We start from the raw sequence: 26757 nt of genomic DNA, 5'->3' as shown, positions 1-26757 counted from the left end.
TATGTGTGCAATTACAGATTGCGGTCTGCGGTGGGTGCCAGCTCGGTGGGTGAAACCCTGGAAAGAGTCAGCACCGCCCAAGGAGAGCCAGGACATCCCCCTTGTCAGTGATTGAATGAATTGAAATTTGAGCGTAGGACATCTGTTTTATGGATGTTTTCAGTCCTTAAAGTGAAGGGAGCAACTTATTTTACGTTAAAGTAAAAAAAAAAAACCGCAAAAAAACACAAAAACACACCCCCCCCCCCCCCCCACACACCCCCCCCGAACCTCCAGGGAAGTGAGACCAGCATGGGATACAGACGTATTGTGTGATTTTCTGGTGGTGGGAAGGTCTCTCATATGCTCTCATCAGGGGTATTGGTCATACTGTGACGGACCACGGACTTGAGAGCCTATACACAACTCATTTGATACAGTCTCTCTGTGATACTCATGTACTAGAAGTTGGTAAATATAAGTATGTCCATGTTTCTATCGACCCTTGGAGGCCTTTATAGATATTGCTGGCCACTTCTTCCAACATAGGCTGACCACCTGTGTCAGAATGACTGTGCATTTTGGTCACTACAAAAGCCCAAGCCTCATACGATGTGGGGGAGGCAGAGCCCCTTTGGGGATGCCCGCTAAGGTTGAGCCTGCCACCTCACACAGCAATGATGCTTCTCAGAGCTGGTTTGCTATTACTCTCCGCAAGGTCCTTGTGCCACGTTCTGTACGTGGGACTGTAGTGGGAGTAATGATTGTCTGGATTTTGTGCTTCAAATATTGTAGTTGTGTGGAGTGGGCTTGTGGGATCCCATACGTGTGTGTGTGTGTGTGTTGAGGACAGATGGGGTTCTGTGCATTTTTTTTGTTGTTGGGTTCATGTAAAAGCTTTTAATGGGTAGCAGTTTAACATTTCGGGTAAGAAAGTGTTAATGCAAAATTGCAGTAGCTGCTAGAAAATGGTAAGGCAAAAACTAGAAAGATTCTAATACAATGGTAGTGTTATAAAGCAGGTAATGGAACAAATTAAGAGGGTGGGAGAAGTCCACTGGTAAGAAATTTCTTTGGCTAGTCCCTCGCTGCCATCAGCATCTTCAACATGCTGCTGCACCCTGTAATAGTTACTCTGCTAATGTAAATCTGTGTGTGCCTTGCCATCATAACAACTTGTTATTGGATGAAGCAGGTGAAACTCTGCATTGACAACAAGGTGCAAGGACTGAGGCTGACAAAATGCCTGCTGCCACAGTCAAGGGCAAGACTGGGTTGGCCTCTGTGTTTGCCACCAAGAAGAACCTTTAGCTCTGCTGCTGGCTGCAACCCAGCAGGCGTGGAGCAGTGGGGACACATGCCATGCCAGACCTTGATGTGAAGGATGGCCTCCCCTGTTACCAGAGAGCCATACAGCAGAAAAAAGGGGCAGGCCCAGCAGCCTGTAGTTGGCATATATTGGAGATATAATCTAGCCCAAATCCCCTGCTCACGTAGGGTCATCCAAAACATGTATAAAACAAGAAGGGGGAGATGTGGAGGCAGTGTTCTCACAGGAGAATGCATAATTGGTACATAAACTCTGAATAATCCTGAAAGATACAGCAAGGCCATGAGAGGCCTGAGGAAGCTTAAGCAAGCAAGATAAGAAGAAGCTGGTATTCACTGAGTTAATGAGAACTGTGGACTATTGGCAAGCTTTCGAGGGCAAGTTCCCACACCAGTGCTTAACCAATTATATGTTAGTCACTAAGCGTCTTCAAGACATGTATCCAATCATAAGATGCCAAATCACTGGAAGTGCGTGTAAGAAATAGTATATCAGGAGTTAAGGCTTTGTAATAAATTTGGCAATCGCTTGATCACGTTGATCGTCTCTGCGTTGTCCGTGACTCCTGCCTCAACACACGAGGATGATCAGGGGACTGGAGCACCTCCCGTATGAAGACAGGCTGAGATAGTTGGGGCTGTTCAGCCTGGAGAAGAGAAGGCTGTGTTGAGACCTCATAGCAGCCTTCTAGTGTCTGAAGGGTGCCTATGAGGATGCTGGGGAGGGACTCTTCATTAGGGACTGTAGTGGTAGGACAAGGGGTAGTGAGCACAAACTTAAACAGGGGAAGTTTAGATTGGATATTAGGAAGAAGTTCTTTACTGTGAGGATGGTGAGGCACTGGAATGGGTTGCCCACCAAAGTTGTGAATGCTCCATCCCTGGCAGTGTTCAAGGCCAGGTTGGACAGAGCCTTGTGTGGCATGGTTTATTGTGAGGTGTCCTTGTTCATGACGGGGGGGTGGAACTTGATGATCTTAAGCTTTTTTCCTTCCCTAACTATTCTGTGATTCTATGAAAACTGCAGCTTGAAGACTCGTGGTATATCTAGGAAACAGTCATCCAGTTAAACAGCAACCTACCTAAAATGTGGCCGGTTGATTATTGCAGAGCATAAACTTTTAAAACATCCATTAAGAAACTTAGCGTGTGTTCATATAAACATCACATCTTTGTATTTGGTTGACATAGGCGAATTTGTTAAAGTAATTAGGAAAGTGCTCATTTCTTACTAAAGGTATTATTAAAGGTTGACAAGCTTATCTACCTGTTAAAGCAGAGGCCAAGTAACCATTTATTCTAAAATTGCAGAATTGTATCATAAGAAATTCTGGACTTTAAATATACAACTTGAGTATTGGAAAGCTTGGTTTTAGCAGGAAGTATTATGATAGCAATGGTGATTAAATAGAATGCAATTTCTGGCACTTCTGCCGTCATATTGCTTTCAACTGCTGACTTGTTACTTTTTCAGAGTGTATGCCTTTATGAAAGTCATTAGTAATAGACTGGAGAAAATTTTCCTTGTGGTAATAACCTGCCCCCCTCCCAATGCAATTCTTGATTCAGAATTCAGTGAAGATGCGATTTTAAAATAGGAAGTTGTGTTTAGAAGAAATGAGGTGTTATCTAAATGGCTTTAAATGAAACCACATTTCTGTTCATTCTCAATTTCACAACTAAATGGCTTGTCTCAAATGCTCAGTATAGATAGAAGTTCATAATCCTTTAATAACAATTTACCCGCTGTTCAAATCAATTTTATTTTTTGATTAACTGAAGATACTTTTTGGAAAGCATTATAAAATCATAAGAAAATAAGTAACTGTTTTGTTGACACAATCAATTTCTGATGTCACAGGGTGTGAAACTGTTAAAATGCCCAAACTGCAAATTCAAGGACAATGCCACATAGAAAACGAACTCTGAAAAATAAATTAGGGTATTCAATATAATTTTAATATTCTTTTAGGTAGCATTGGGGAAAGGAAGTATTTAGCACAGAAATCCAGTCTGGAACAAGTTTTTAGTCTTCAGTTAGCATTTAACCTGAATAATATTCTGCGGTTGAGATGAACTTGCACTTACTGTACAGCTGGAGGTAGTTTTGCACCTACCACAGCTAACAGTTTCAAAAAAGGCCCTCAAGTGTCTTCAGGAGGTAAAAGCAAGGAACTTGGCAGTTTATAATTTGAAAATGAAATCTCTCTGATAGTACAAATGAAAAATGTCACTGGAAGATAACACTATGTCATATCAGAAAAAAAATAGCTTATCTGAAATTCTGAGTCAGCAAGTTGATTTCAATCAAATGCATAAGTTCACATTCATTATATCTCCTGATTATCTTGTTGAATTACCTCCTGAGAAATTGGGATTTAAATAATCACATCATGGGAACATCTTAAATGAAAAACTCGTAGAACATACAGGTTTAAATGCTGAAAACTTTCTTCCAAAAAAGGGAAAGAATCCTATAATAGAGTATTTGGGTGGTAGAGGACAGCTTGCAGTTTTAACTTCACATTTTTTAATCTTCAATAAACAAATCTGCCAAGAAAGGAAACCAGCAATATCAGCCAAAACAAAGTAACCTCAAATATATTCAAATGTATTTTTTCTTCCATTAAGAAAATTAAAAGGAAATAGAGAAGCTGCTCAAATCTAGACACTGGTCTGATCTTTTGCTTCACTATGCAATGTGTTAATTGCATCTCATCTCTCTAATAGTATTTTTTTCAGAGGTTTCTGTTTTTGCAGAAAATGAAGCCTGTTTTGTTAATCACATTATTTTTTTTCCTTTTTATTACATCATATTTTTTCACCAGATAGGCAGCATATGACTTCAGTATAGACTAATACTTATGAATCCTGTCGTAAGTGGCCCAAGCCTTTTCCCCCTCCCTGCAATAGTTAGCGATCTACACTAAGATCATATTTTCTTGACATAATATGTTACACAAAATTAATCTGAGAATCATAGTTAATTTGCTAATAGAACCAAATAACGCAAACTGTTTATGGCAACGGTTCAATATTAAACTAATTTGAATGACAAAGGATTCTGAAATTTTTTTCCTTGGCTGTCCAAATTATAGGCAGCTTGATCTATGCTTAGGTGCCTAAATTAATGGCCTGGCTTTTCAAATATGCTAAGTATTTCCTAACACTTTGCACAAGTCCAGGTAGATGACGTCAACTGCTCTACCCCATCCATCAGTTCTGTAGTCCCATCATAGAAGGCCACCAAATTGGTCAGGCATGATTTCCCCTTAGTGAAGCCATGCTGGCTATCACCAACCACCTTGTTGTTTTTCATGTGCCTTAGCATGCCTTCCAGGAGAATCTGCTCCGAGATTTTGGCAGGCACAGAGGTGAGACTGACTGGTCTGTAGTTCCCTGGGTCTTCCATTTTCCCCTTCTTGAAAATGGGGGTTATATTTCCCTTTTTCCAGTTGTCAGGATCTTCACCTGACTGCCATGATTTCTCAAATATGATGGCCAGCGGCTTCGCAACTTCATTTGCCAGCTCCTTCAGGACCCATGGATGGATCTCATCAGGACCCATGGACTTGTGCACATTCATGTTCTTAAGATGGTCTTAGACAAGATCCTCTCCTACAGTGGGCCTAAGGTCTTCATTCTCGCAGTCCCTGCATCTGCCTTCCAAGACTTGGGTGGTGTGGTTGGATCGTTTGCCAGTGAAGACTGAGGCAAAGAAATCATTAAGAACCTCAGCCTTCTCCAAATCCAAATTAATTTATTAAATCTTAATTAATTAAATCTTACACAAACTTAATATTTTTGAAGGGTTATGAAAGTGGAAAATGCTTGTTTTAATTTCCTAAATTGCTTACAAAAGGAATTATATTTTAATGTTCTTGTACTAAAAAGTAACTTAAGTGGTTTGATAATCTAACATAAAGGAAACATTAAACAAAACAGTAAAACCACCCATAACATCAATTAAGTTGTCTTCTAAACACCAAAACATCTAATTTTAATTGATAATGAAAGGCTTCAGCAGAGATTTATGCTTATAATATTTACTTAGAGATCATCTGATTTCCTCCTAGGGCTAATGTGGAAATTAATCCTCCTAGAAGCTTAGTGCGAGACATAGACATAACCAAAAGTACTCATCCAGAAATTAAATTCATTTGGAGTTTTGGTGGTTGGTTTGTTTGGTTGTTTGCTTAAAGGGAAGTAATGCAAACATTTCCCAGCATCCCTTATTTAGCTTAATGATTTTTCCTTGTGAAGGATGATGTTCAAATTCTCTAAAGCTTTGTTTGACTCTCTTGACCTCATTACCATTCTTCAAAATTAGATAAAAAGCAAGAAAACATTTTGGAGTTCATGATTTCTTTGAAGTGTTTGTCACAACACATAGGGGAAGTTCAACTTATCAGTCTTTACTGCTATTAAACATGTTTTGGGCCCAGAAGAAGGTTGAGTCATTCTGTCTGCAGGGTAAGAAAATACCTGGTTGTGTTAGAAAGCAGAATTCACATAAAAGGTCACATCTGATAAAAGGTACACGCATTTTTCCCAGAAACAGCAAGAACCAGAAACAAGAAGATTCAAATATACAAGGTGCTGCATATTTAACAAGTAATGTTCTTTGATAACATGACAAACACCCAATTGTGTAAAACAATTTAACTGGTCCACTGAAATATTTATTATAGAGTCCAGCCAATATTTTCCAGTTTGTGTTCTTGACATCAAGCCTAAAAAGCTACTCTTCTAAAAGTGATTGAGTTGGACTCATTAAAAAGATAACATTTAAAGAGAGCCATAAAGAAGTTGCATCAGGCACACCCAAGAATGAAAGCCTCCAAAATTCTGAAACTACAACTGAAAATTTAGTTCTAGTTCCATTTTTAGGTACACTAACAAAACTGATCCAGGCATTTATAATGGATGGGAACCTAGCTGAGAGTTGATTCTCTCTCATGACTGAGAGATGTAACAAAGTATCTTGTCGGCCAGTGTATTCGGTACAGTATATGTTTATGTTCATCGTGACTGTTTGTCAGAAAGAGAAAGGCAGGAAAACATAGGTGTGCAGCTGTTCTATGACTTTCATACTTGGCCGCATTGGGGCACCTGGGCAATGCTCTGAGTGGACAACAGTGAGATCCTTGATGCTAATTTATTAGCAGTGGTGGTGGAAGGTTGTAACAGAAAATACCCTACTGAAGGGGAATGGCCTGGTGCAGATCAACCTTGGTATACATTACAGGATTGTGTTCAGCATGTTAAGGAAGAGATGAAGACTGCTATTTTTGTTGAAGATTCAGGCTCCACTATCAGTTCCAGTTTGGAACAGGATTATTAGGACTGCAACAGAGGCACATAAAGGCATTGTGATGACTTTATTGAAAAATTAAACTGGAAACCCCATAGGACAAATCATAGAGAAAATCCAGCAGTTAGGAGATTTGGGGGAATGGGGCCCCATACAAAACATGAGAGGTGATAACCGGAGGAGTGAGGTGAAAGGGAATCAACTGTCTTGGAGAGATATGTTTGCTGCCTTCCTGGAAGATGGGATGGCTTGAGATAAGATTGATGGGATTCTCGCCAATGAAACGTGGAAGCTGCACAAGCAACCTGGGTTGCATAAATCTGTGAAAAGGGTAAACAATCCAAGCTCAAAGTTGATGACATGACGGATGAAGTAATTCAACCTTCTGTTCCCCCCTTCGAGCCTCAGCGTGACAGTATACTTACCAATGGAGGGCCTCCCACTGGCAAGTCAACAGTTCCAGGGGATGAAAAGTGATGGGATCTGCATGCCAATCTTTATCTGTGGCCGCATGTTAAACTGTTAAAAAAAATTGAGAGAATTAAAAATGGACTGAGGTGAGGGCCAAGCTCCAGCACAAGAATGGGAGAGGACTGACCATCGTCCTCATGTAGAGCTTCAAATTTATTGGAAAAAATCAATCTATCTTGTCAAACGATTAAGGCCCTCACTGATACTGGAGTGGAGGCATCTTTAATTTATGGTAATCCTAAAAAACTTAAAGGGCAAAAGGTTTTGATTACAGGATTAGGTGGCAAACAAGCCGAAGTAGCATAGATAAAAATTGAGATGAAAATTGACACGCTGCCTAAACAAACTTATTCAGTGATGATTTTTCCTATCCCTGAATATATAATTGGAATTGACATTTTAAAAGGATTGACTTTATGCTTACCTGATGGCAAGTATCAATTCAGAACTAGGACAAATGTCTCAGCTCAGCCAGTTCTGGTTGGGAAAGTTAAAATGCCTCCACTACAAATCCCATCTGCCACCAAGGTAATCACAATGAAACAGTATTGTATACCAGGAGGACATGAAGAGATTTCATAGACTATTAAAAATTTATTAGATATGTGAGTGTTAAAATGAACATCTACTGCCTTTAATAATCTTATGCTGAATTATATGCCATATATGTGGCAATTAAACATTAAGAACTAGGACAATGTCATATATTTACAGATTCATGGTCAATTGCTAATGGTTTAGCTATCTGGCTCCCAACTTGGGCCAAACATGGCTGGAAAATTCATTCCAAAGAAGTATGGGGGAAGGAATTGTGGCAAAATATTTGGGCATTTGTCCAGCAAAATCAAGTCACAGTGTTCCGTGTAGATGCCCACTGTGGAACAGACACCCTAGAACAATGGTATAATACTGTTGCAGATGGACAAGGAAAAATCTCCCAAGTCATCATGGAAGGCCCTCATCATGAACAACAGATGGGTTTGGCCAAATAGTGTGTCAGTGACAAATAGATAACGGTCCGTGGTGAAACACACAAAAATGGAAAAGTACTGTTTGGCACAGGTTATGGGAACATAACCTTGAAAATAAGGGAGTTAACACCGCTGTTAGTGAAAGAGAGTGTTATACCAATAAACATCTGTTCACATGCTGGCAATGTGTGCGTTTATGTTGCAACTGGCAACTTTCCACTCCAACCCGAGGGGGGATATTTGGACCTGTGCAGGGACGGACAAGGTGAGAAGGCTAGATGTGCATCTTGATTCGGGGGATGCCCTGACAACTCACTGCCTACCACCCCTCCGACCAGGCAACATGTTCCATCTCCTTCTCCTGCTTGGCAGTATCCCATTCAACCAGGGGTCGGAATGCATGTAACTTGCTTCGCATTAATATACATATATATTCCCTTCACATTAATAACTCAATAAATAGACTACAGAATTTAATTATTTATATTATGTTTGGTGTCATTGTACATGGGAATCCTACGAACCTTGAACAAATGGGCACACCAGAAATGTGGTCATCTTGGAGAGAAAGCCACTTACAGGTGGGCTCAAGACCACGGAATTGTTAGAAATTTGGATATCATTAAAATGGTGATAGCCCAGTGCTCTATCTGCCAACATACAAAGCAAAAGACTGTATTTCATATAGTGCCACTGGAAAAGACAATGCGGTATTAGTGATTAAATCTAGACAAGAAAAAACGGAATATGTCCCTGCAAATAAATGCTATTTGAGAGAATGATATTAGGTTTATTTTTGTATTTTACAGAAACTACAGATCCTAGACATCCTCAAATGTCTTATGGCCCTTTGGGCAATGCCATCACCCTAGGAAGATATCTGAAAAGGACTGAGATCCTGTTTGTGAGCTGGAGATGAAAGAGTGGCACCAAATCTTGGAGACAAGAGAATTGCATCTGTAATGTGAATGAACCTTCCTGTCTTAGCAAGTTCAACGTTTTCCTCAGGAGTACATAGGTAGACAACCAGTTTGTCAGAAAAATGCTACTAATAATTGTTTGTACAACATCAAAGGGATTAAGATGTAGTAACTATAGCTAATGCTAATGTTGCTGCCACATGATCTTATATTCACTGTGTGGATAGTACTGAAAATGTATACAACCTGAGTATCAGTATTTAGGGATATAACTCTAGCATCCCTAAATGTGCATAATAGTTATTACAATCATTTTGTTAACAATATGGAATTGCTGTCTATGGTACCAATCATGAGGCACTGTGTTTTGTGTGTCTCTGTCATGACTGGGAATCAAAGGACCAAATGTAATGGATAGGAACTTAGCTGAGAGTTGATTCTCTCTCATGACTGAGAGATGTAATGAAGTATCTTGTCAGCCACAGTGTATTCGGTAGAGTATATATGCTTATATTCATCGTGACTGTTTGTCAGAAAGAGAAAGGAAGGAAAACATAGGTGTGCAGCTGTTCTACAACCATCATACTTGGCCACACTGGGGCACCTGGCCAATGCTGTCAGAGTGGACAACAGTGAGATCATGAGAAACAGCATGGGCCCACGAGTAAACAATTAGAGATCTGGCATAAAGCCGGTTGTTTTTCTAAGGGTATAAAAGTGGGACCCTCTTTGGCCATAGAATAACAGAATCATAGAAAAGTTAGGGTTGGAAAGGACTTTTTCCAGTCATTAGGACCTTCACCTGACTGACATGATTTTTCAAATAAGATGGACAGTGGCTTAGCAACTTCATTTGCCAGATCCTTCAGGACCCACGGATGGATTTCATCAGGTCCCATGAACTTGTGCACGTTGAGAAGCCTCACCTATGGCTGGATGCGCCATGTAGGAATTTTCCCAGATATCTGAGATTCCTGGCATTGGCTGCAATGGGGCTTCCCAGCTGGAAGCATGGGCCTGGATGATTATTCACTGGTATTTGGAGATATATTTCTTCTTAATCTCTGTTCCCTCTGTGCAGTAATGAGTTGATGAATTGCTAGTTTTCCTCTGTACTTTACTTATATCTCTGATTTGTTTTATTGTACTTATTTACGATATATATACACACCTGATTTGCATTAGTGCACTTGTTTAATAAGCTCTGCGCATCATACAGCTAGTGTGTGGTCACTTAGTGGCATACCCTGCCTGTTAGCAGAACAGCATTCAAATAAAAGCAGTTTTCAGAGGCGAAAATACACAAAATCTGAAAATAAATATTCAGACTGAATTTTCAGTCTCTGTTAGTATTAGAGCACTACTGACATCTGATAGAAAAGCTGCATTTCAGTGGTAATTACTTCCCTGTTATTCTGTGGATTATTTCACTTCAATGGTATAGTGTGACCAGCAGGTTGAAGGAGATAAAGCTGCCCTTCTGCTCTGCTCTTGTGAGACCGCACTTGGAGTATTGTGTGCAGTTTTTGTGTTCTCAACATAAAAAGGACATGGAACTGTTGGAACTATAAGTCCAGAGGAGGGCCACAAGGATGGTCAGGGGGCTGGAGCATATCCTGTATGAAGACAAACTGAGAAAGTTGGGGCTGTTCAGCCTGGAGAAGAGAAGGCTGCGTAGAGACCTTCAGATTCCAGGATCTGAAAGGGGCCTATAAGGATGCTGGGGAGGGACTCTTCATTAGGGACTTCAGTGACAGGACAAGGGGAAATGGGTGAAAAATTAACCAGGGGAAGTTTAGTCTTTACTGTAAGGGTGGTGAGGCCCTGGAATGTGTTGCCCAGGGAAGTTGTGAATGCTTCATCCCTGGCAGTGTTCAAGGCCGGGCTGGACAGAGCCTTGTGTGACACGGTTTAGTGTGAGGTGTCCCTGCCCATGGCAGAAGGGTTGGAACTAGATGATCTTAAGGTCCTTTCCAATCCTAACTATTCTATGATTCCATAATAGTGTTAGATATTTGCCCTTCTAAAGGCTAGTGACAGATTAAACCTTCTCCTTGATATTTTTAAGAACTCCAGTGAAATCTTTGGATCTCATGTTTGTTTTGGCCAATGACTTTGTGAGTCTCATGCTCTGCCAGGGAGGAGGGGAAGCCAGGAGGAAGCAGAGACAGGACACCTGACCTAAACTGACCAAAGAGGTATTCCATACTGTCGTGGTTTAAACCCAGTCAGGTAACTTGTTCACTCACTCCCAGTGAGTGGTGCTAAGCTGACAACAATCGAGGTCCATGTCCCCCCCCCCACCGGGGTTCTCCCCCATTCCCGGAGGAACGGGGAGGAGGATCGAAAAAAAAAGTGCAACTCCCACGGGTTGAGACAAGAACAGTCCAGCAACCAATGTACACAAATCACCACCGCTACTATCAACTACAACAATGATAAGGGAAAATAACAAGGGAAGAGAATACGATACCACCGGCCAAGAAAACGAGTTCCACCCGGAAGCCCCTGTCCTTCCGGGTAACTCCCAGTCACCCCCCACCCCGGCCATGATGTGCTGTGGTATGGAATACCTCCCTGGCTAGCCCGGGTCAGGCGCCCCATCTCTGCTTCCTCCCGGCTTCCCCTCCTCCCTGGCAGAGCATGAGCCTCACAAAGTCCTTGGTCAGGGTAAACATCACTTAACAACAACTGAAAACATTGACTTCACCAACACTGTTCTCAGGCTGGAAGTCAAAACACAGCACTGCACCAGCTAGCACAAAGGAAAAAAAAAAACCATGACTGCTACTGCTGAACCCAGGACACATACCACAGCACATCATGCCCAGGACGTAACTGACAGTTACCCAGAAGGGCTAGGACTGCAGGGTCGGAGGAGGTATTGGTCGGCGCTTGGTCGGGCTGGGGGGGAGGGGGGCGCGAGTTATAGGTTGGCTGGTGGTGAGGTGTTGTATTTTCTTCCCTTGTTATTTCCTTTATCATTATTATTATTGGTGGGAGCAGCAGTGATTTGTGTTATACCTAAGTTACTGGACTGGGAGGTTGTCCAGGAAGCTAGGGACCAGGTTAGGAAAGCTAAGGCCCAGTTACAATTAAACTTGGCTAGGGATGTGAAAGATATCAGGAAGGGATTCTATAGGTACATTGCAAATCAAAGACAGACTAGGGACAATGGGGGCCCTCTCCAGAAGCTATTGGGAGAACTGGCTACCCTGGATTTGGAGAAGGCTGAAGTTCTCAATGACTTCCTTGCCTCAGTCTTCACTGGCAAACGATCCAACCACATCACCCAAGTCTTGGAAGGCAGATGCAGGGACAATCAGAATGAAGACCTTAGGCCCACTGTAGGAGGGGATCTGGTTCAAGACCATCTTAAGAACCTGAACGTCCAAGTAACCTGATTAAATCCATCCACGGGTGCTGAAGGAGTTGCTAAGCCACTGTCCGTCATATTTGAAAAATCATGGCAGTCAGGTGAAGTTCCCGATGACTGGAACTATAACCCCCATTTTCAAGAAGGGGAAAATGGAAGACCCAGGGAACTACAGACCAGTCAGTCTCACCTCTGTGCCTGGCAAAATCTTGGAGCAGATTCTCCTGGAAGGCATGCTAAGGCACATGAAAAACAACAAGGTGCTTGGTGACAGCCAGCATGGCTTCACTAAGGGGAAATCATGCCTGACCCATTTGGTGGCCTTCTATGATGGGACTACAGAACTGATGGACAGGGGTAGAGCAGTAGACGTCATCTACCTGGACTTGTGCAAAGTGTTCGACACTGTCCCACATGACATCCTTTTCTCTAAATTGGAGAGACATCCTTTTGATGGACAGACCACTCAGTGGATAAAGAACTTTCTGGATGGCCACACGCAAAGAGTTGTGGTTAACCGCTCACTGTCCAGCTGGAGACCAGTAACGAGTGGTGTCCCTCGGGGATCAGTGTTGGGGCCGGTCTTGTTCAACATCTTTGTCGGTGACACGGACAGTGGGATTGAGTGCTCTCTCGGCAAGTTTGCTGATGACATCAAGCTGTGTGGTTCGGTTGATACACTGGAGTAAAGGAAAGCCATTCAGAGGGACCTTGACACACTTGTGAGGTGGGCTGATGACGACCTTATGAAGTTTAAGCATGACAAGTGCAAGGTCTTACACCTGGGTTGGAGCAATCCCAGGCACAGCTACAGGTTGGGCAGAGAAGAGATTCAGACCAGCTCTGCGGAGAAGAACTTGGGTGTGGTGGTTGACAAGAAAATGAACATGAGCCAGCAGTGTGCACTCGCAGCCCAGAATGCCAACCGTGTCCTGGGCTGCATCAAAAGGAGAGTGACCAGCAGGTCGAAGGAGGTGATCCTGCCCCTCTACTCTGCTCTTGTGAGACCTCACCTGGAGTATTGTGTGCAGTTCAGGTGTCCTGCACATAAAAAGGATGTGGAACTATAAGTCCAGAGGAGGGCCACAAGGATGATCAGGGGACTGGAGCTCCTCCGGTATGATGACAGGCTGAGAAAGTTGGGGCTGTTCAGGCTGGAGAAGAGAAGGCTGCATGGAGACATCATAGCAGCCTTCCACTGTCTGAAGGGTGCCTATAAGGATGCTGGGGAGGGCCTCTTCATTAGGGACTGTAGTGATAGGACAAGGGGTAACAGGTTAAAACTTCAACAGGGGAAGTTTAGGTTGGATATTAAGGAAGAAGTTCTTTACTGTAAGGGTGGTAAGGCACTGGAATGGGTTGCCCAGGGAGGTTGTGAATGCTCCATCCCTGGCAGTGTTCAAGGCCAGGTTGGACAGAGCCTTGGGTGACATGGTTTAGTGTGGGGTTGGAACTAGATGATCTTAAGGTCCTTTCCAACCCTAAATATTCTATGATTCTATGATTTTATGATTCTATGATTCTATCTTCCCATAGCACCTAATTCAGGGTGAGAGATGGGCTAGTTCTCAAACTTCTAAATTGACTAATTAACTCTTTACTTCAAAGAACTCCTGCAAGATTCTTCGATTGTGGTAATTTCCAAAAATGCAAATTAATTTCTAATTAAAACTACCCTGAATAGCTATTTTTTCTTTTGATGAGCAAGTTAATAGAAAAACTGTTTGGAAATACTGCATCAGTTCACATGTAAGTTAACTAATAATTAACACACCCTGCTTCATAAAATGCTTAATAACTATCTGAAGAGCCCTGTATAAACACTGGTATTAGAGATGCCAGCTGCAAGTGGGCTACAGCATTTTTTTGCTACATTTTTTGTAGTGCTTTGCTTTTTTTTTAACAAGGCAGAGCCCTCACTCTGTTTAACTGTTTATATGTATCTTCTAGTTTCCAAATCTTGGTGGAAGGGTTTACATCTTTCAGGACTTTCTTAAAGACCTTAAGAGCTATAACATGGCTTTCTTTTTCTCCCCTAACACTGCGGAATAATTGTAGAACATTTTGAACAGTCTCCACAGAGGGCGCAGCGATCCCCTGACAACGTACCTGGCAGGAAAAACCCAGCCTCCCTCAGGGAGCGGAACACCATTGGCTCGTCCGCGCGCGGGCCCACAGCTGGGCAGAAAGTCCAGGCCGCGGGCTCCCGGGCAGGCCGGCAGTCAGCCCCGCCCAATCGAGCCCCCGACGCCACTTGCATGAGCAAGAGGAATACAGCTCCCGGCTGCCCCTAGGAACACATCTGTTACCGCCGCGGGGGGCGGCTGGGAGCTGCGGTCACTCCAGCCCTTTCTGCCCGGCGCCCCCGCCCGCGGGCCGAGTCCCCGCCTGCCGCGGGAGCGCAGCGCAGGGAGGCGGGCCGGGGAGCGCCGGGAAGCGCCGCTGAGTGGAGCTGTTCAGAGTCTAGGTGCTGAGTCTTCCCCGGCTGACAGAGGCTGTGGCGGTACTCCACGGAGCGGCAATTGCCCCGGCTCCCAGCCGCTTCCGCCAGACACTCTGAGCGCCGCCCCGCCGTGGATGCAGCAACTCCAGGCGACCCTGGCTCCACAGGGGAACGCGGCAGGTAAAGCCTCCCCCATTCCCTCCCTGCTCATCCACATTGCATCCCCGCCTGCCCCCTCGCCTCCGAGCTGCCGGTGGGGCCCGGAACAAGGGGCTTTAGGCAGCCGAGCGCCGGAGGCTGATGGAGACACAAGTTGTCTGGAGGGAGAGAGCACCGCGAGGTGGACCACAAGGAATAATGCGGTGCAGTGCATATGCTTTTTAATTAGTTTTGTTATTTTAATTTCATGGGTTTGGGAAAGAGAAGAGTAGGATGACTGGTTAACTGCAAATATCTCTGCTTAGTTACATGTAGGAAAAAAACACCAAACATCTAAATATATTAATTGACTCTTGGAATCATATTCCTATTCTTGTAGTTCAGCAGTGGAGGAAATAAAGGCAGTGTTTGTCAGGCAGGTAAGATAGTGCTATAGTCAAGACTGCAAAATGGTTTCCTCGAGAAACCTCCTCAGCTGCAGTGCTTGGATAGATTTTGCACAGCAATTTCTTTCTTATTTCTGTGTGGATTAATGCCCCTCCCCCTCCCTCCCCCCCCCCCTCCCTCCCCCCCCCTCCCTCCCCCCCCCCCCCCCAGGAGCCAAGGCAAACAGCAGAAGCAGATAGACTAGCAGACACTGTTTCTGTGAATAGGTGTCAAAAGGGAGTACAAAATTCCACTGTGTTTAAGGCCAAATGACAAGTTTCATCCCACGTGAAGTCATTTACAGCCCAGCATTGTGCTGCTGTGCCTGATATTTCAGGCTTCCCCTCAGTGCTGTCACTACGGTCACTAATGATGAGTCCCTCCCCAGCATCCTTATAGGCCCCCTTCAGATACTGGAAGGCTGCAATGAGGTCTCCACACAGCCTTCTCTTCTCCAGGCTGAACAGCCCCAACTTTCACAGCCTATCTATCTTCATATGGGAGGTGCTTCAGTCCCCTGATCATCCTTGTGGCCCTCCTCTGGACTTGTTCCAACAGTTCCATGTCCTTTTTATGTTGAGGACACCAGAACTGCACACAGTACTCCAGGTGAGGTCTCACGAGAGCAGAGTAGAGGGGCAGGATCACCTCCTTTGACCTGCTGGTCACGCTCCTTTTGATGCAGCCCAGGACACGGTTGGCTTTCTGGGCTGTGAGCACACACTGCCGGCTCATGTTCATTTTCTCATCAACCAACACCCCCAAGTCCTTCTCCGCAGGGCTGCTCTGAATCTCTTCTCTGTCCAACCTGTAGCTGTGCCTGGGATTGCTCTGACCCAGGTGTAGGACCTTGCACTTGTCATGGTTAAACTTCATGAGGTTGGCATCAGCCCACCTCACAAGTGTGTCAAGGTCTCTCTGGATGGCATTCCTTCTCTCCAGTGTAGCAACCGAACCACACAGGTTGGTGTCAGTGGCAAAATTGCTGAGGGCACGCTCAATCCAACTGTCCATGTCACCAACAAAGATGTTAAACAAGACTGGTCCCAACGCTGATCCTTGAGGGACACCACTTGTTACTGTTCTCTAGCCGGACATTGATCCATTGACCACAACTCTTTGCTTGTGGCCATCCAGACTGTTCTTTATCCACCGAGTCATCCACCTATCAAATTGATGTCTCTCCAATTTAGAGACAACGATGTCGTGTGGGACAGTGTCGAATGCTTTGCACAAGTCCAGGTAGATGACGTCTACTGCTCTACCCCATCCATCAGTTCTGTAGTCCCATCATAGAAGGCCACCAAATTGGTCAGGCATGATTTCCCCTTAGTGAAGCCATGCTGGCTGTCACCAACCACCTTGTTGTTTTTCATGTGCCTTAGCATGCCTTCCAGGAGAATCTGCTCCAAGATTTTGCCAGGCACAGAGGTGAGACTGACTGGTCTGTAGTTCCCTGGGTCTTCCATTTTCCCCTTCTTGAAAATGGGGGTTATAGTTCCAGTCATCGGGAACTTCACCTGACTGCCATGATTTTTCAAATTTGACGGCCAGCGGCTTCGCAACTTCATTTGCCAGCTCCTTCAGGACCTGCGGATGGATTTCATCAGGTCCCATGGGCTTGTGTACATTCAGGTTTTTCAGATGGTCTTGAACCAGATCCTCTCCTACAGTGGGCCTAGTGTCATCATTCTTACAGTCCTTGTGTCTGCCTTCCAAGACTTGGGTGGTGTGGTCAGAGCATTTGCCAGTGAATACCGAGGCAAAGAAGTCATTCAGAACCTCAGCCTTCTCCAAATCCTGGGTAGCCAGTTCTCCTGATAGCTTCCTGTGGGGGCCTACCTTGTCCCTTGTTTTTTATTTGCTACATTCCTATAGAATCCCTTCCTGTTATCCTTAACGTCCCTAGCCAAGTTTAATTCTTACTGGGCCTTAGCTTTCTTAACCTGGTCCCTAGCTTCCTGGACAACCTGCCTGTATTCTTCCCAGGCCACCTGTCCTTTCTTCCACCTTTTATAAGCCTCTTTTTTCCTTTACTTTTGTTTCTCTATCATTTTTTGACTTGTAATGTTCTTTATTTAGTTTGCAAGCTATGTTGGAGGTAGGAACATCTCTTTTGATCTCTGATGTCTCTATCATGCTTCTGAGTATAATTATGATCATAAAAATCTTTATTTAAACTGGCTGAATGGCCAAGCCCAAAGAGTAGTATTACATGGTATCACATCTAGTTGGTGACCGGTTGCTAGTGATGTCCCTCAGGGCTTGGTTTTAGGACTAATGTTAATATCTTCATTGATCTGGATGAAGGAATTGAGTACACACTCAGTAAATTTGCGAACAACACCAAGTTGGCTGGGAGTGCTCATCAGCTGAAGGATAAGAAGGCTCTGTAGAGGGATCTGTACAGGCTGGATTGATTGGCTCTGTCCGATGGCATGAGGTTCAACAAGGAAAAGTGCTGGGTCCTCCATTTGGGCTACAACAACCCCGTGGAACACTCCATGCGTGGGGAAGATTAACTGCAAAGCTGCTCAGTGGAAAAGGACCATTGGGTACTGATTGATGGATCTAAACATGAGCCTGCAGTGTGCCCAGGCAGCCAAGGCCAACAGCATCCTGGCCTGTATCAGAAATACCGTAGCCAGCAGGGCCAGGGAAGCAATCATCCCCCTGTACTCAGTGCTGGTGAGGCCACACCTTGAGTATTGTGTTCAGTCCTGGGCCCCTCAATACAAGAAAGATCTTGAGGTGCTGTAGTCGGGCCAGAGAAAGGCAACAAAGTTGTTGAAGGGTCAGAAGAATAAGTCTTATAAAGAATGGCTGAGGGAACCAGGAGGGTTTAGTCTGGAGAAGAAAAGGTTCAGGGGCATCTTATCATTCTCTACAACTACCTGAAAGGAGATTGTAGTGAGGTGGGGATCAGTCTTTTCTCCCAAATAACAAGTGATAGGACAAGATAACAGCCTCAAGATGCACCAGGGGAGGTTTAGACTGGATATTAGGTGAAATTTCTTCACGGAGAGGGTGATTAAGTATTGACAGGCTGCCCAGGGAAGTGGTGGAATCACCTTCCCTGGAAGTGTTCAAAACCCATGTAGAGGAGGCCCTCAGTGATATGGTTTAGTGGTGGTCTTGGCAGCCCTGAGGTAATGGTTGGACTTGATTTTACCAAAGGTCTTTTCCAAACTAGTTGATTCTATGATTCTAAGGATCTGCATTTTTTCCAGTGTATTATCTTAAAATAGTAAAAATCAAATTGATTTTATAGTCTGCAACATAAGTGCAGCTTTCACCAGAAAGGTAGTTAGCCTGGAAGTTGCAGTCTATCTTCACATACCCAAACCACAGTGTTCTGTTCACCCTTGGCACTGTTGGCACCCGGGAAATGTTCTGATCTGCTGATCAATTACATAAATAGACAAGGCTTTTAGAAAGCATTTTAAGAATCCAAAAGAATAGAATAACTTCTTTATAGTTATTTCTTTTCTAATGTTAATTACGCAATTGGACAGGTTTTAAGTTGTTTGCTTTTTTTTTTCTGATATGTAGATGCCAAAGTCTCTTTCGAGCATTCTTACTAAAGAGTCATAAAAGTCATTCAGGAAAACAAATCTGCTAGGCTTCCCTCTATTATCAGCATCCCAGAATACCTTTTGCAATGAGTAAATGCCAAGCATTTGTTATTTGGCACTTGACAAGTCACTCATTTCTTTAAACTCAAATATGTTGCATAAGGTTGTGAAAGTTATGCTAACCGAATAATTAAAAACAACAAAAAAGCCACACTCCCTTGATCTAACCCTTCTGATTTCCATCTAAATATTACCATCAGGGCAAAAATACACAGGACCTTATATCCCATTAAACTGAATGGCCTGCCTGGTGTTGGCAGAGGGTGAAGTGGGCCCTGAGCAGTTGCAGGGGTGTTATCCTTACATTTGAAGGCTCGGTGTGTGTGGCTGCAGTAGCACAGCTTGGTGGCCAGGTTTTGGTGATCTTTTCCTTGATATCAGGACATGCATATTTAATATGCATCGTTTGCTGTCTTGGAAGAGGCTACATCAGATCTCTGAGATACAGCTTTCCTTTCATGCTCAGGACACAGCAGTTAAAAGCAGCTTTCTGTTGTGGAACTGACATCCTTTCTGATGAATCTGCTTACTGACTTTCCTTCTGTCCTGGGTTCAGCAGTAGCAGTCATTTTTCTCCTTCTTAGTAGCTGGTGCAGTGCTGTGGTTTTGACTTTTGGCCAGGGAACAGCGCTGATAACACCAATGCTTTTAGTTGTTGCTAAGTCATATTTAGTCTGACCAAGGACTTTGTGAGTCTCATGCTCTGCCAGGGAGGAGGGGAAGCCGGGAGGAAGCAGAGACAAGGCACCTGACCCAAACTAGGCAAAGGGGTATTCCATACCACAGCACGTCATGCCCACTATATAAAATGGGGGTTTTGACGAGGGAGTCACGCAGAGACGATCAATGTGATCAAGCGATTGCCAAATTTATTACAAAGCCTTAACTCCTTATATACTATTTCTTGCATGCACTTACAGTGATTTGGCATATTATGATTGGATACATGTCTTGAAGACCCTTAGTGACTAACATATAATTGGTTAAACACAGGTGTGAGAACTTGACCTTGAAAGCTTGCCAACAGTCCACAGTTCTCATTAACTCAATGAATCCAGCTTCTTCTTATCTTGCTTGCTTAAGCTTCTTCAGGCCTCTCATGGCCTTGCTGTATCTTTCAGGATTATTCAGAGTTTATGTACTAATTATGCATTCTCCCGTGAGAACACTGTCTCCACATGGGGGGAGTTACTTGGGAGTGCTAGATCACTGCTGGGGTTGGGCTGGATGTCGGTCAGCGGGTGTTGAGCGGTTGTATTCTCTTCCCTTGTTATTTCCCTTATCATTACTATTATTGGTGGTAGCAGCAGTGGTTTGTGCTATACCTTAGTTACTAAACTGTTATCTCAACCTGTAGGAATTACATTCTTTCGACTCTCCTCCCCATCCCTCCGGGAACAGGGAGGGAAGGGGGGAGTGAGCGAGCGGCTGTGTGGTTCTGGGTTGCCGGCTGGGCTTAAACCACATCACCTTCTCTGTAGCATTTGGTTCCAACTACTTAGTTTTGCTTTTGAAGGTCTTCATAATCTTGCCCCCACCCAACCTGATTTTTCTCACTGAGACAAAGGGGGGGAACAAAATAACAAAATGGAATATTCTTTAGAATTAGTTTTAAGTAATGTTAAGTTTGAAGGCTTTGTAACAGTAGCAATGGAAAATTACTGAGGTGCATGATACATAGAAAAAATAGAGTGCAGCTACAGAACATACTGAGAATTCTCACAAGATAAATCGTTATAGTTGACATAGTTTTAAGAAAAAGCAGTCTAGAAGAACAGGGCACAGGGATAAGGAGTATCTGGGAACCGCAGGTGTCCAGGATGGGCTACAGTTACACTAACTGATAAGTAGGAGGATGGGAGGATTATTATGTCTCTGGTGCTAACGAGCCAATTAAACTGGTATGAGCATCTACTGCGCATGCTTCAAAGGCTGCCAGAAGTGATGAAGATTGTTGGAGGAAGTAAACGACCCTCAGAGACCACCACCACAATTCTGTATACATGCGAGGAACTCTCTGGAAAACGATGTAATCCATAAGTAGCGTCATGAATATGCCCAATGGCTATAAAAGGACGGCTTGTGTGGCAATTGGGGGGATACACGCTAGGTGGAGCTATCCCCTGTGTCTCCCGGAGCTGCAATAAAGAATACCTGCTTGTCAGCTTGAAAACTTTGTTGGCAAGTTTGTTCCTGGAGTTTTCTCCGTATCATCACTCTGGTTTAGAATTTGATTCCTGTCTTCAGTCAGGTTTTGTTGTTAGCCCCTTTCACCATCTTACTAGATTTTTCAGACTAATGCTTGCTTGCCCTGAGGTTGCTTTTCACTTCTGGGAAGAAACATCTGCCAAACTCTCTCATTCTCATCTGTTCCCGTATTAAAATTCTTCTTTGCCATGGTGCCTACCAAAAATGTATGGCTGCAAATCTGATGTACTGTGGCTAGTCCTACTGATTGAGAATCTAGACTGAGGGAAGAATTTTCTTAGGATTGATTAAAAAAAAAAAGAAGACAAAGAAGTGGTAAGGAGAGAGCTAGTTAAGACATGTATTCTAATGCCTTACTGCTTCTGACCTGTACAATATTCTCTGTGTCACAGTCTGGTATTGCATGTGTACCATAATTAAATATGACAGTAGGGATATAAATTATTTGTAACAGCTAGGTTTGAAGAAGCAAAAATCTCAAAGGTGAGAGAAAACTGAAGGATTGCATTTTTATCCTCAGGCGGCATTGCTTTGTAAAGCTATTTCTCTTCTGTGTCCTGTATCATATTATTTTCTGTTAGGTAGAAACAGAAATGTCCTTCTGTATTTGGGTGCCCTGCAAAATGTTTTAAAGTAAATATCAAACTACTATTTCCTTAAGTTTGTCTCTTTGAGAGCCCCAAACTTTAATTGAACTTGTGCCAATAAATATTCATATATAATTTTCATCTCTCCAAGATGTCAAAACTAAAGATAGGTTTTGAAGCATGGTCCAGTGTACATCCCCTCTTTTGCTTATTTGGTGAATGGTTAATCATGACAATTGCTAAATACCTCAGGTCATAATTTCTCAGCTGGTAAGACAATTTCTGAAAGACATCATCTGTCTTCAGAAGTAAGATGTGAAACTTTTTCCAATTTGATATATTCAATTAGTATTGTTTCCTCCAAAGCTGAAAAATGGAATTTAAAACCAACAATGTTAATTATGATTGATTTATATTTTACTTAAGTATTCACTATATGTAAGAAGCCTGTAATAGGAGATCATATTAGGAGGTTTTGTGGACTGTAGCTGAATGAAATTTAACTGCAGTTTGAAATAAATGAGTATTAAATACCTAAATATTAACACAAAGCAGTTTGACTTACTGTTTTTAACTGAAAAATAAAAATTTGAAACCATATTAAATCATGCAAAGAGTGTTTTAAGTGATTTAGATCAGCCCATTTTGTTATAAAGCACAGCAATGCAAATAATATTTTATAGTAAGCAAATGTTTTTTGTTCTTAAATACAAGGTGCCTTTGCATCTCCATCACGTCACTTTTTGCAGAAATACCAGTTCCCTGTCATTGGACTTGCCCTAGATCCATAGTCTTTAACAGGCTATCAAAAATGCTAAAATAAAAAAAAAAAAAGGTAATAATTTGGACTGTAAAGCAAAATCAGTGTGAGAAAAACTGCTTTAAACTTCCAGTAACTGTTGCATATATTTTGTCTCTTTTGTTCTTACAGATTTCCTTTTTGCCTCTGGAGTGTTCCGTTATGGCAGTCTCCAGTGAACAATGACATCCTCTGACAAATCTAGATGATTAAAAGCCAGACAGAAACAGTGGCTTTGTTTCATTTTTACTTCAACACAGTGAAATGGTGCTCTTAAAGTTTTGTTACTGACTCTCACTGGGAAAAAAAGCAAACTCCTGACTGGACCTTTTTCCCCCAGTTCTCTCCCAGTCTTCTTATGGATGATTGACCCAGTGACATCATGTAGTAGGCCTTCAAGTGTTGTCATAATTAAGTTGCAATGGTTTTATACACTTCCCCGTTTCCCAACAGCTTTCTGTCACTTCTGCATTCCTTTTCTTGGGGCCTGATTTTCCCATTTTACTGGTTAGCAGATAGGCTTGTGGCCTCTTTTGTTCCAACCACCTATGAAAAACGTCAAAGAGTAGATGATCCATGCTATTTTCATGCCCTCTGCATCATTATTACCACTCCCATCTACTTGGCACTGTTGATAGCCTCTCTTCCTTTTGCTCTCATTGGCTTTTTTTTATGGTCCCCACTCCAGTCAGCCAGAAGGCCATACATCTACTCCAGATTAGAAGACAAGAACCATGCCAATGGAGCCACACTGCTCACTGAATGGAAGGCTGCAGGGAATGGAAAGAGCTTCTGCTTCAGCAGCGCCAATGTTTGCCTGCTGCCAGATTCTCTGGCAAGATTTAATAATGTTTTCAATACACAGACTAGGGCTAAAGAGATTGGCCAGAGGATCCGAAATGGGGCGAGCAGACCACAGATCAAAATATGCATTGATTCTCCTACCAACACCTCCATCAGTGCAGCAAGTTTTAGCAGCTTAGTCTCGCCCCAGGATGGAGATAGCACTAATCATACTGTTAATTCTTTCATCAAAAGGACAACATCAATGGAGTATAAAGGAGACAATTCTGGCTCAAACAATGGGGAAGATAGTAGAGAAGATAAGGGTAGAACCAGAGAGACAAATGAGGGAGAAGAAAACTCTTATATTGTCTGCATAAACAGAGAGGATAATGGCCAAATGTCAGATACAGAAACAGATGCCGTCAATGGCCAGGCTCATGCCAGCGGCCCAGCAGAACCCTCCCTGGAAAATGATGCAGAGATCACAAAAACACCTAACCACAAACATAAGGAAGGAGATTATGGGAATTTATACAGCTGCTCTGCCTCACGAGAATCCTTAGTTAAAGCTCATGTTGGAGATGTTACAGTGGACCAAAGCACTGTCAAAACCAAGCTCCTCTACAAAGCTTCAATCATGAAGAAAACTTCAGTGTGGAAAAAAAACCATACAGATGAGACTTTTGATCATGAGATCTCTGCTTTCTTCCCTGCCAACTTGGACTTTCTGTGTTTGCAGGAAGTGTTTGACAAAAGAGCTGCAGAGAAATTGAAAGAGCAGCTTCATCACTATTTTGAATACATTGTCTATGATGTTGGCATCTACAGTTGCCACAGCTGCTGTAGCTTTAAGTTTGTGAACAGTGGTCTACTTTTTGCCAGCCGCTATCCTGTTATGGATGCTGCCTATCACTGTTACCCCAATGGAAGAGGGACAGACTCCTTGGCTTCCAAAGGAGCCTTGTTTCTCAAGGTAAGAGCCTTTTTGAAGCCATATATATTGACTATATATATGGGGCAAATTATAAAGTTACATTGTTTTCTCTCAGTCATTTCTCTTAGAGTTCAAAGAAGCGCTATCAGATTTAGATTTCCTGATATAACCTATATATAGGTTTTGTGGCCTAGTGCTAAAGTGATGTATGTGCATGAAATAATGAGGGACTTCTGGAGATAGAACTTGAGTATCATTTCAGTTGTCAAAATACTGAAGCAGTTTTCATGTAATTTTAGTTTCTTTTTCTACAGAAACCTCTTTCATAATTGCACAAATTCTAAGCCTTGTAACACCAGCATAGTACAATGGGTATTACTGTTGGAAACCAGCTTATGCATGGGTGACATTGTTTCATGTGAGGTGTCCCTGCCTATGGCAGGGGGGTTGGAACTGGATGATCTTAAGGTCCTTTCCAACCCTAACTATTCTATGATTCTACGTTGTGTGTTTATGTGGGACCTGAAAGAAAATGTGGGATCTGAGCATGACATGAATGGTATGGAATAAGGGGTGGATAATGTCCTGGGTTCAGCAGTAGCAGTCATGTTTCTCCTTCGTGGTAGCTGGTGCAGTGCTGTGTTTTGACTTCCAGCCTGGGAACAGTGTTGGTGATACTGATGTTTTCGGTTGTTGCTAAGTGATGTTTACCCTGACCAAGGACTTTGTGAAGCTCATTCTCTGCCAGGGAGGAGGGGAAGCCGTGAGGAAGCAGAGACGGGGCGCCTGACCCAGGCTAGCCAAAGAGGTATTCCATACCACAGCACGTCATGCCCGGAGTGGGGGGTAACTGGGAGTTACCCTGAAGGACACAGGCTTCTGGGTGGAGCTCGTTTCTTGGCCGGTGGTATTGTGTTGTACATTGGTTGCTGGACTGTTCTTGTCTCAACCCGTGGGAGTTGAACTCTTCTGATCCTCCTCCCTGTTCCTCCTGGAGCAGGGAAGGGGAGAGCCCCAGGAGGAGGGGGGGGGCCTCGATTGTTGTCAGCCCGGCACCCCTCACTGTGAGTGAGTGAACAAGCTGTCTGGCTAGGGTTTAAACCACGACATCGGGGTAAGCATTACTTAGCAACAACTAAAAACATCAGTGTGTTATCAGCATTGTTCCCAGACTGAAGCTGAAACACAGCACTGCACCATTTACTAGGAAGGAAAAAATGACTGTTACAGCTGAACCCAAGGTAGACGATCAAAAGTCTAAATGCAAATAGGATAAAACTGAAAGAATTGCATTGAAATGTATGGCTATCCCTCTCTTCTGGTTGCAAAAGAATTGTTAAGGAGAGATACAAAGAAGAGTAAATAAGAAAAAAGATGTGACAATGTCCTAGAATACTGGATTTTGTATTTTGTGATTTTGTCACAGTTTGGAATGGGTTTCACTAAGTAAAACCTGAACTTCTTTTCCTACTGCTAGCAAAATACAGCAGGTGCTCACATTATGCATACTTTCTAGTGTATATACCAATGAATCCTCAATGAAAGCCATCAACAGCTACTGAGAATATGGATTATTAATAAGGATCAGGATGGGGGTTGTACCTACAGTTTTTAATGTGTAAAGAAAACAAAACCTGTTGGTATTGTGGCTTGCATAAAGAAAAGAAAATATTAGAATCAGCAGTCTGATGATAGTTTAGTATTTCATATACATTTCACATAAACAAAAGCCTATCCATATCTGAATGCAGGTTTCCAAAAACTGGGTCTAAGCTTTCTACACTGTACTCCTACATGTTGTTTATAAACAGATAAAGTTTATTGTTTTCATCATAAAGTACTGTATGCAAAATCTGAACATACACATTGTGCACTCTAAATATTACCAGGGTCACACAGACTGCCCTTCAACATACATTAGGGATTAAGAGACTAAAACCAATTTGCTTTCAGATCCCTGTTGCTGAGTTACTGTTCTGTTACCCTTCCAGTCAGACCACAGTGTCTCCATTTCTACTGTAGAAAATTAAGCCTCTTTTCAAAATTCTACTAGGATGATGAACTTAATTAGGGATTCAAGTTGATAAATAATTTTACCGCTGAGCAGGGAATAGGGACCAATTATTATGAAGATTTGAAGATGATTACATTCTCTTAAATATGACAGAATTTTGGCCCTGCTGAAAGTCCATTTTTCTACATGTCTGTATCATTCTGGCATTCTGTACTTTATACCTAAATTATTTTTCTTTCTGAGTTAAGTCTGCCCTGATATGAAATTAATTTCTTTCTTTCTTGATTGTACAGTAAGTGATCATTGGTCATTTCTTTCACACACACACAAACACACACACGCACACACACACACAGAAAGTTTTAATTACCTATTGTCGTGGTTTAAGCCCAGCCAGCAACCCAGA

The 26757-nt window shown here is 42.9% G+C and overlaps 1 protein-coding gene across 1 annotated transcript; it reads left to right on the top strand.

Moving 5' to 3' along the window:
• Nucleotides 1–14836: 14836 nt before the first annotated feature.
• On the top strand, nt 14837–24376 carry LOC130597814 (sphingomyelin phosphodiesterase 3-like; the record flags this gene model as incomplete). The annotated part of the gene is made up of 2 exons (XM_057406696.1): nt 14837–14983; nt 22750–24376. A coding segment is annotated over exon 2 (1338 nt), but the record flags the coding sequence as incomplete, so codon positions are not given.
• Nucleotides 24377–26757: the final 2381 nt, after the last annotated feature.

Source organism: Pezoporus wallicus, unplaced genomic scaffold (assembly GCF_028554395.1).
Source record: "Pezoporus wallicus isolate ANWC-B61680 ecotype Strahan unplaced genomic scaffold, APGP_CSIRO_Pwel_v1 contig_7006, whole genome shotgun sequence".
Lineage (NCBI taxonomy): Eukaryota > Metazoa > Chordata > Aves > Psittaciformes > Psittacidae > Pezoporus > Pezoporus wallicus.
Note: the sequence above shows the minus strand (reverse complement) of the source record. Positions and strands in the feature narration are given on the sequence as shown.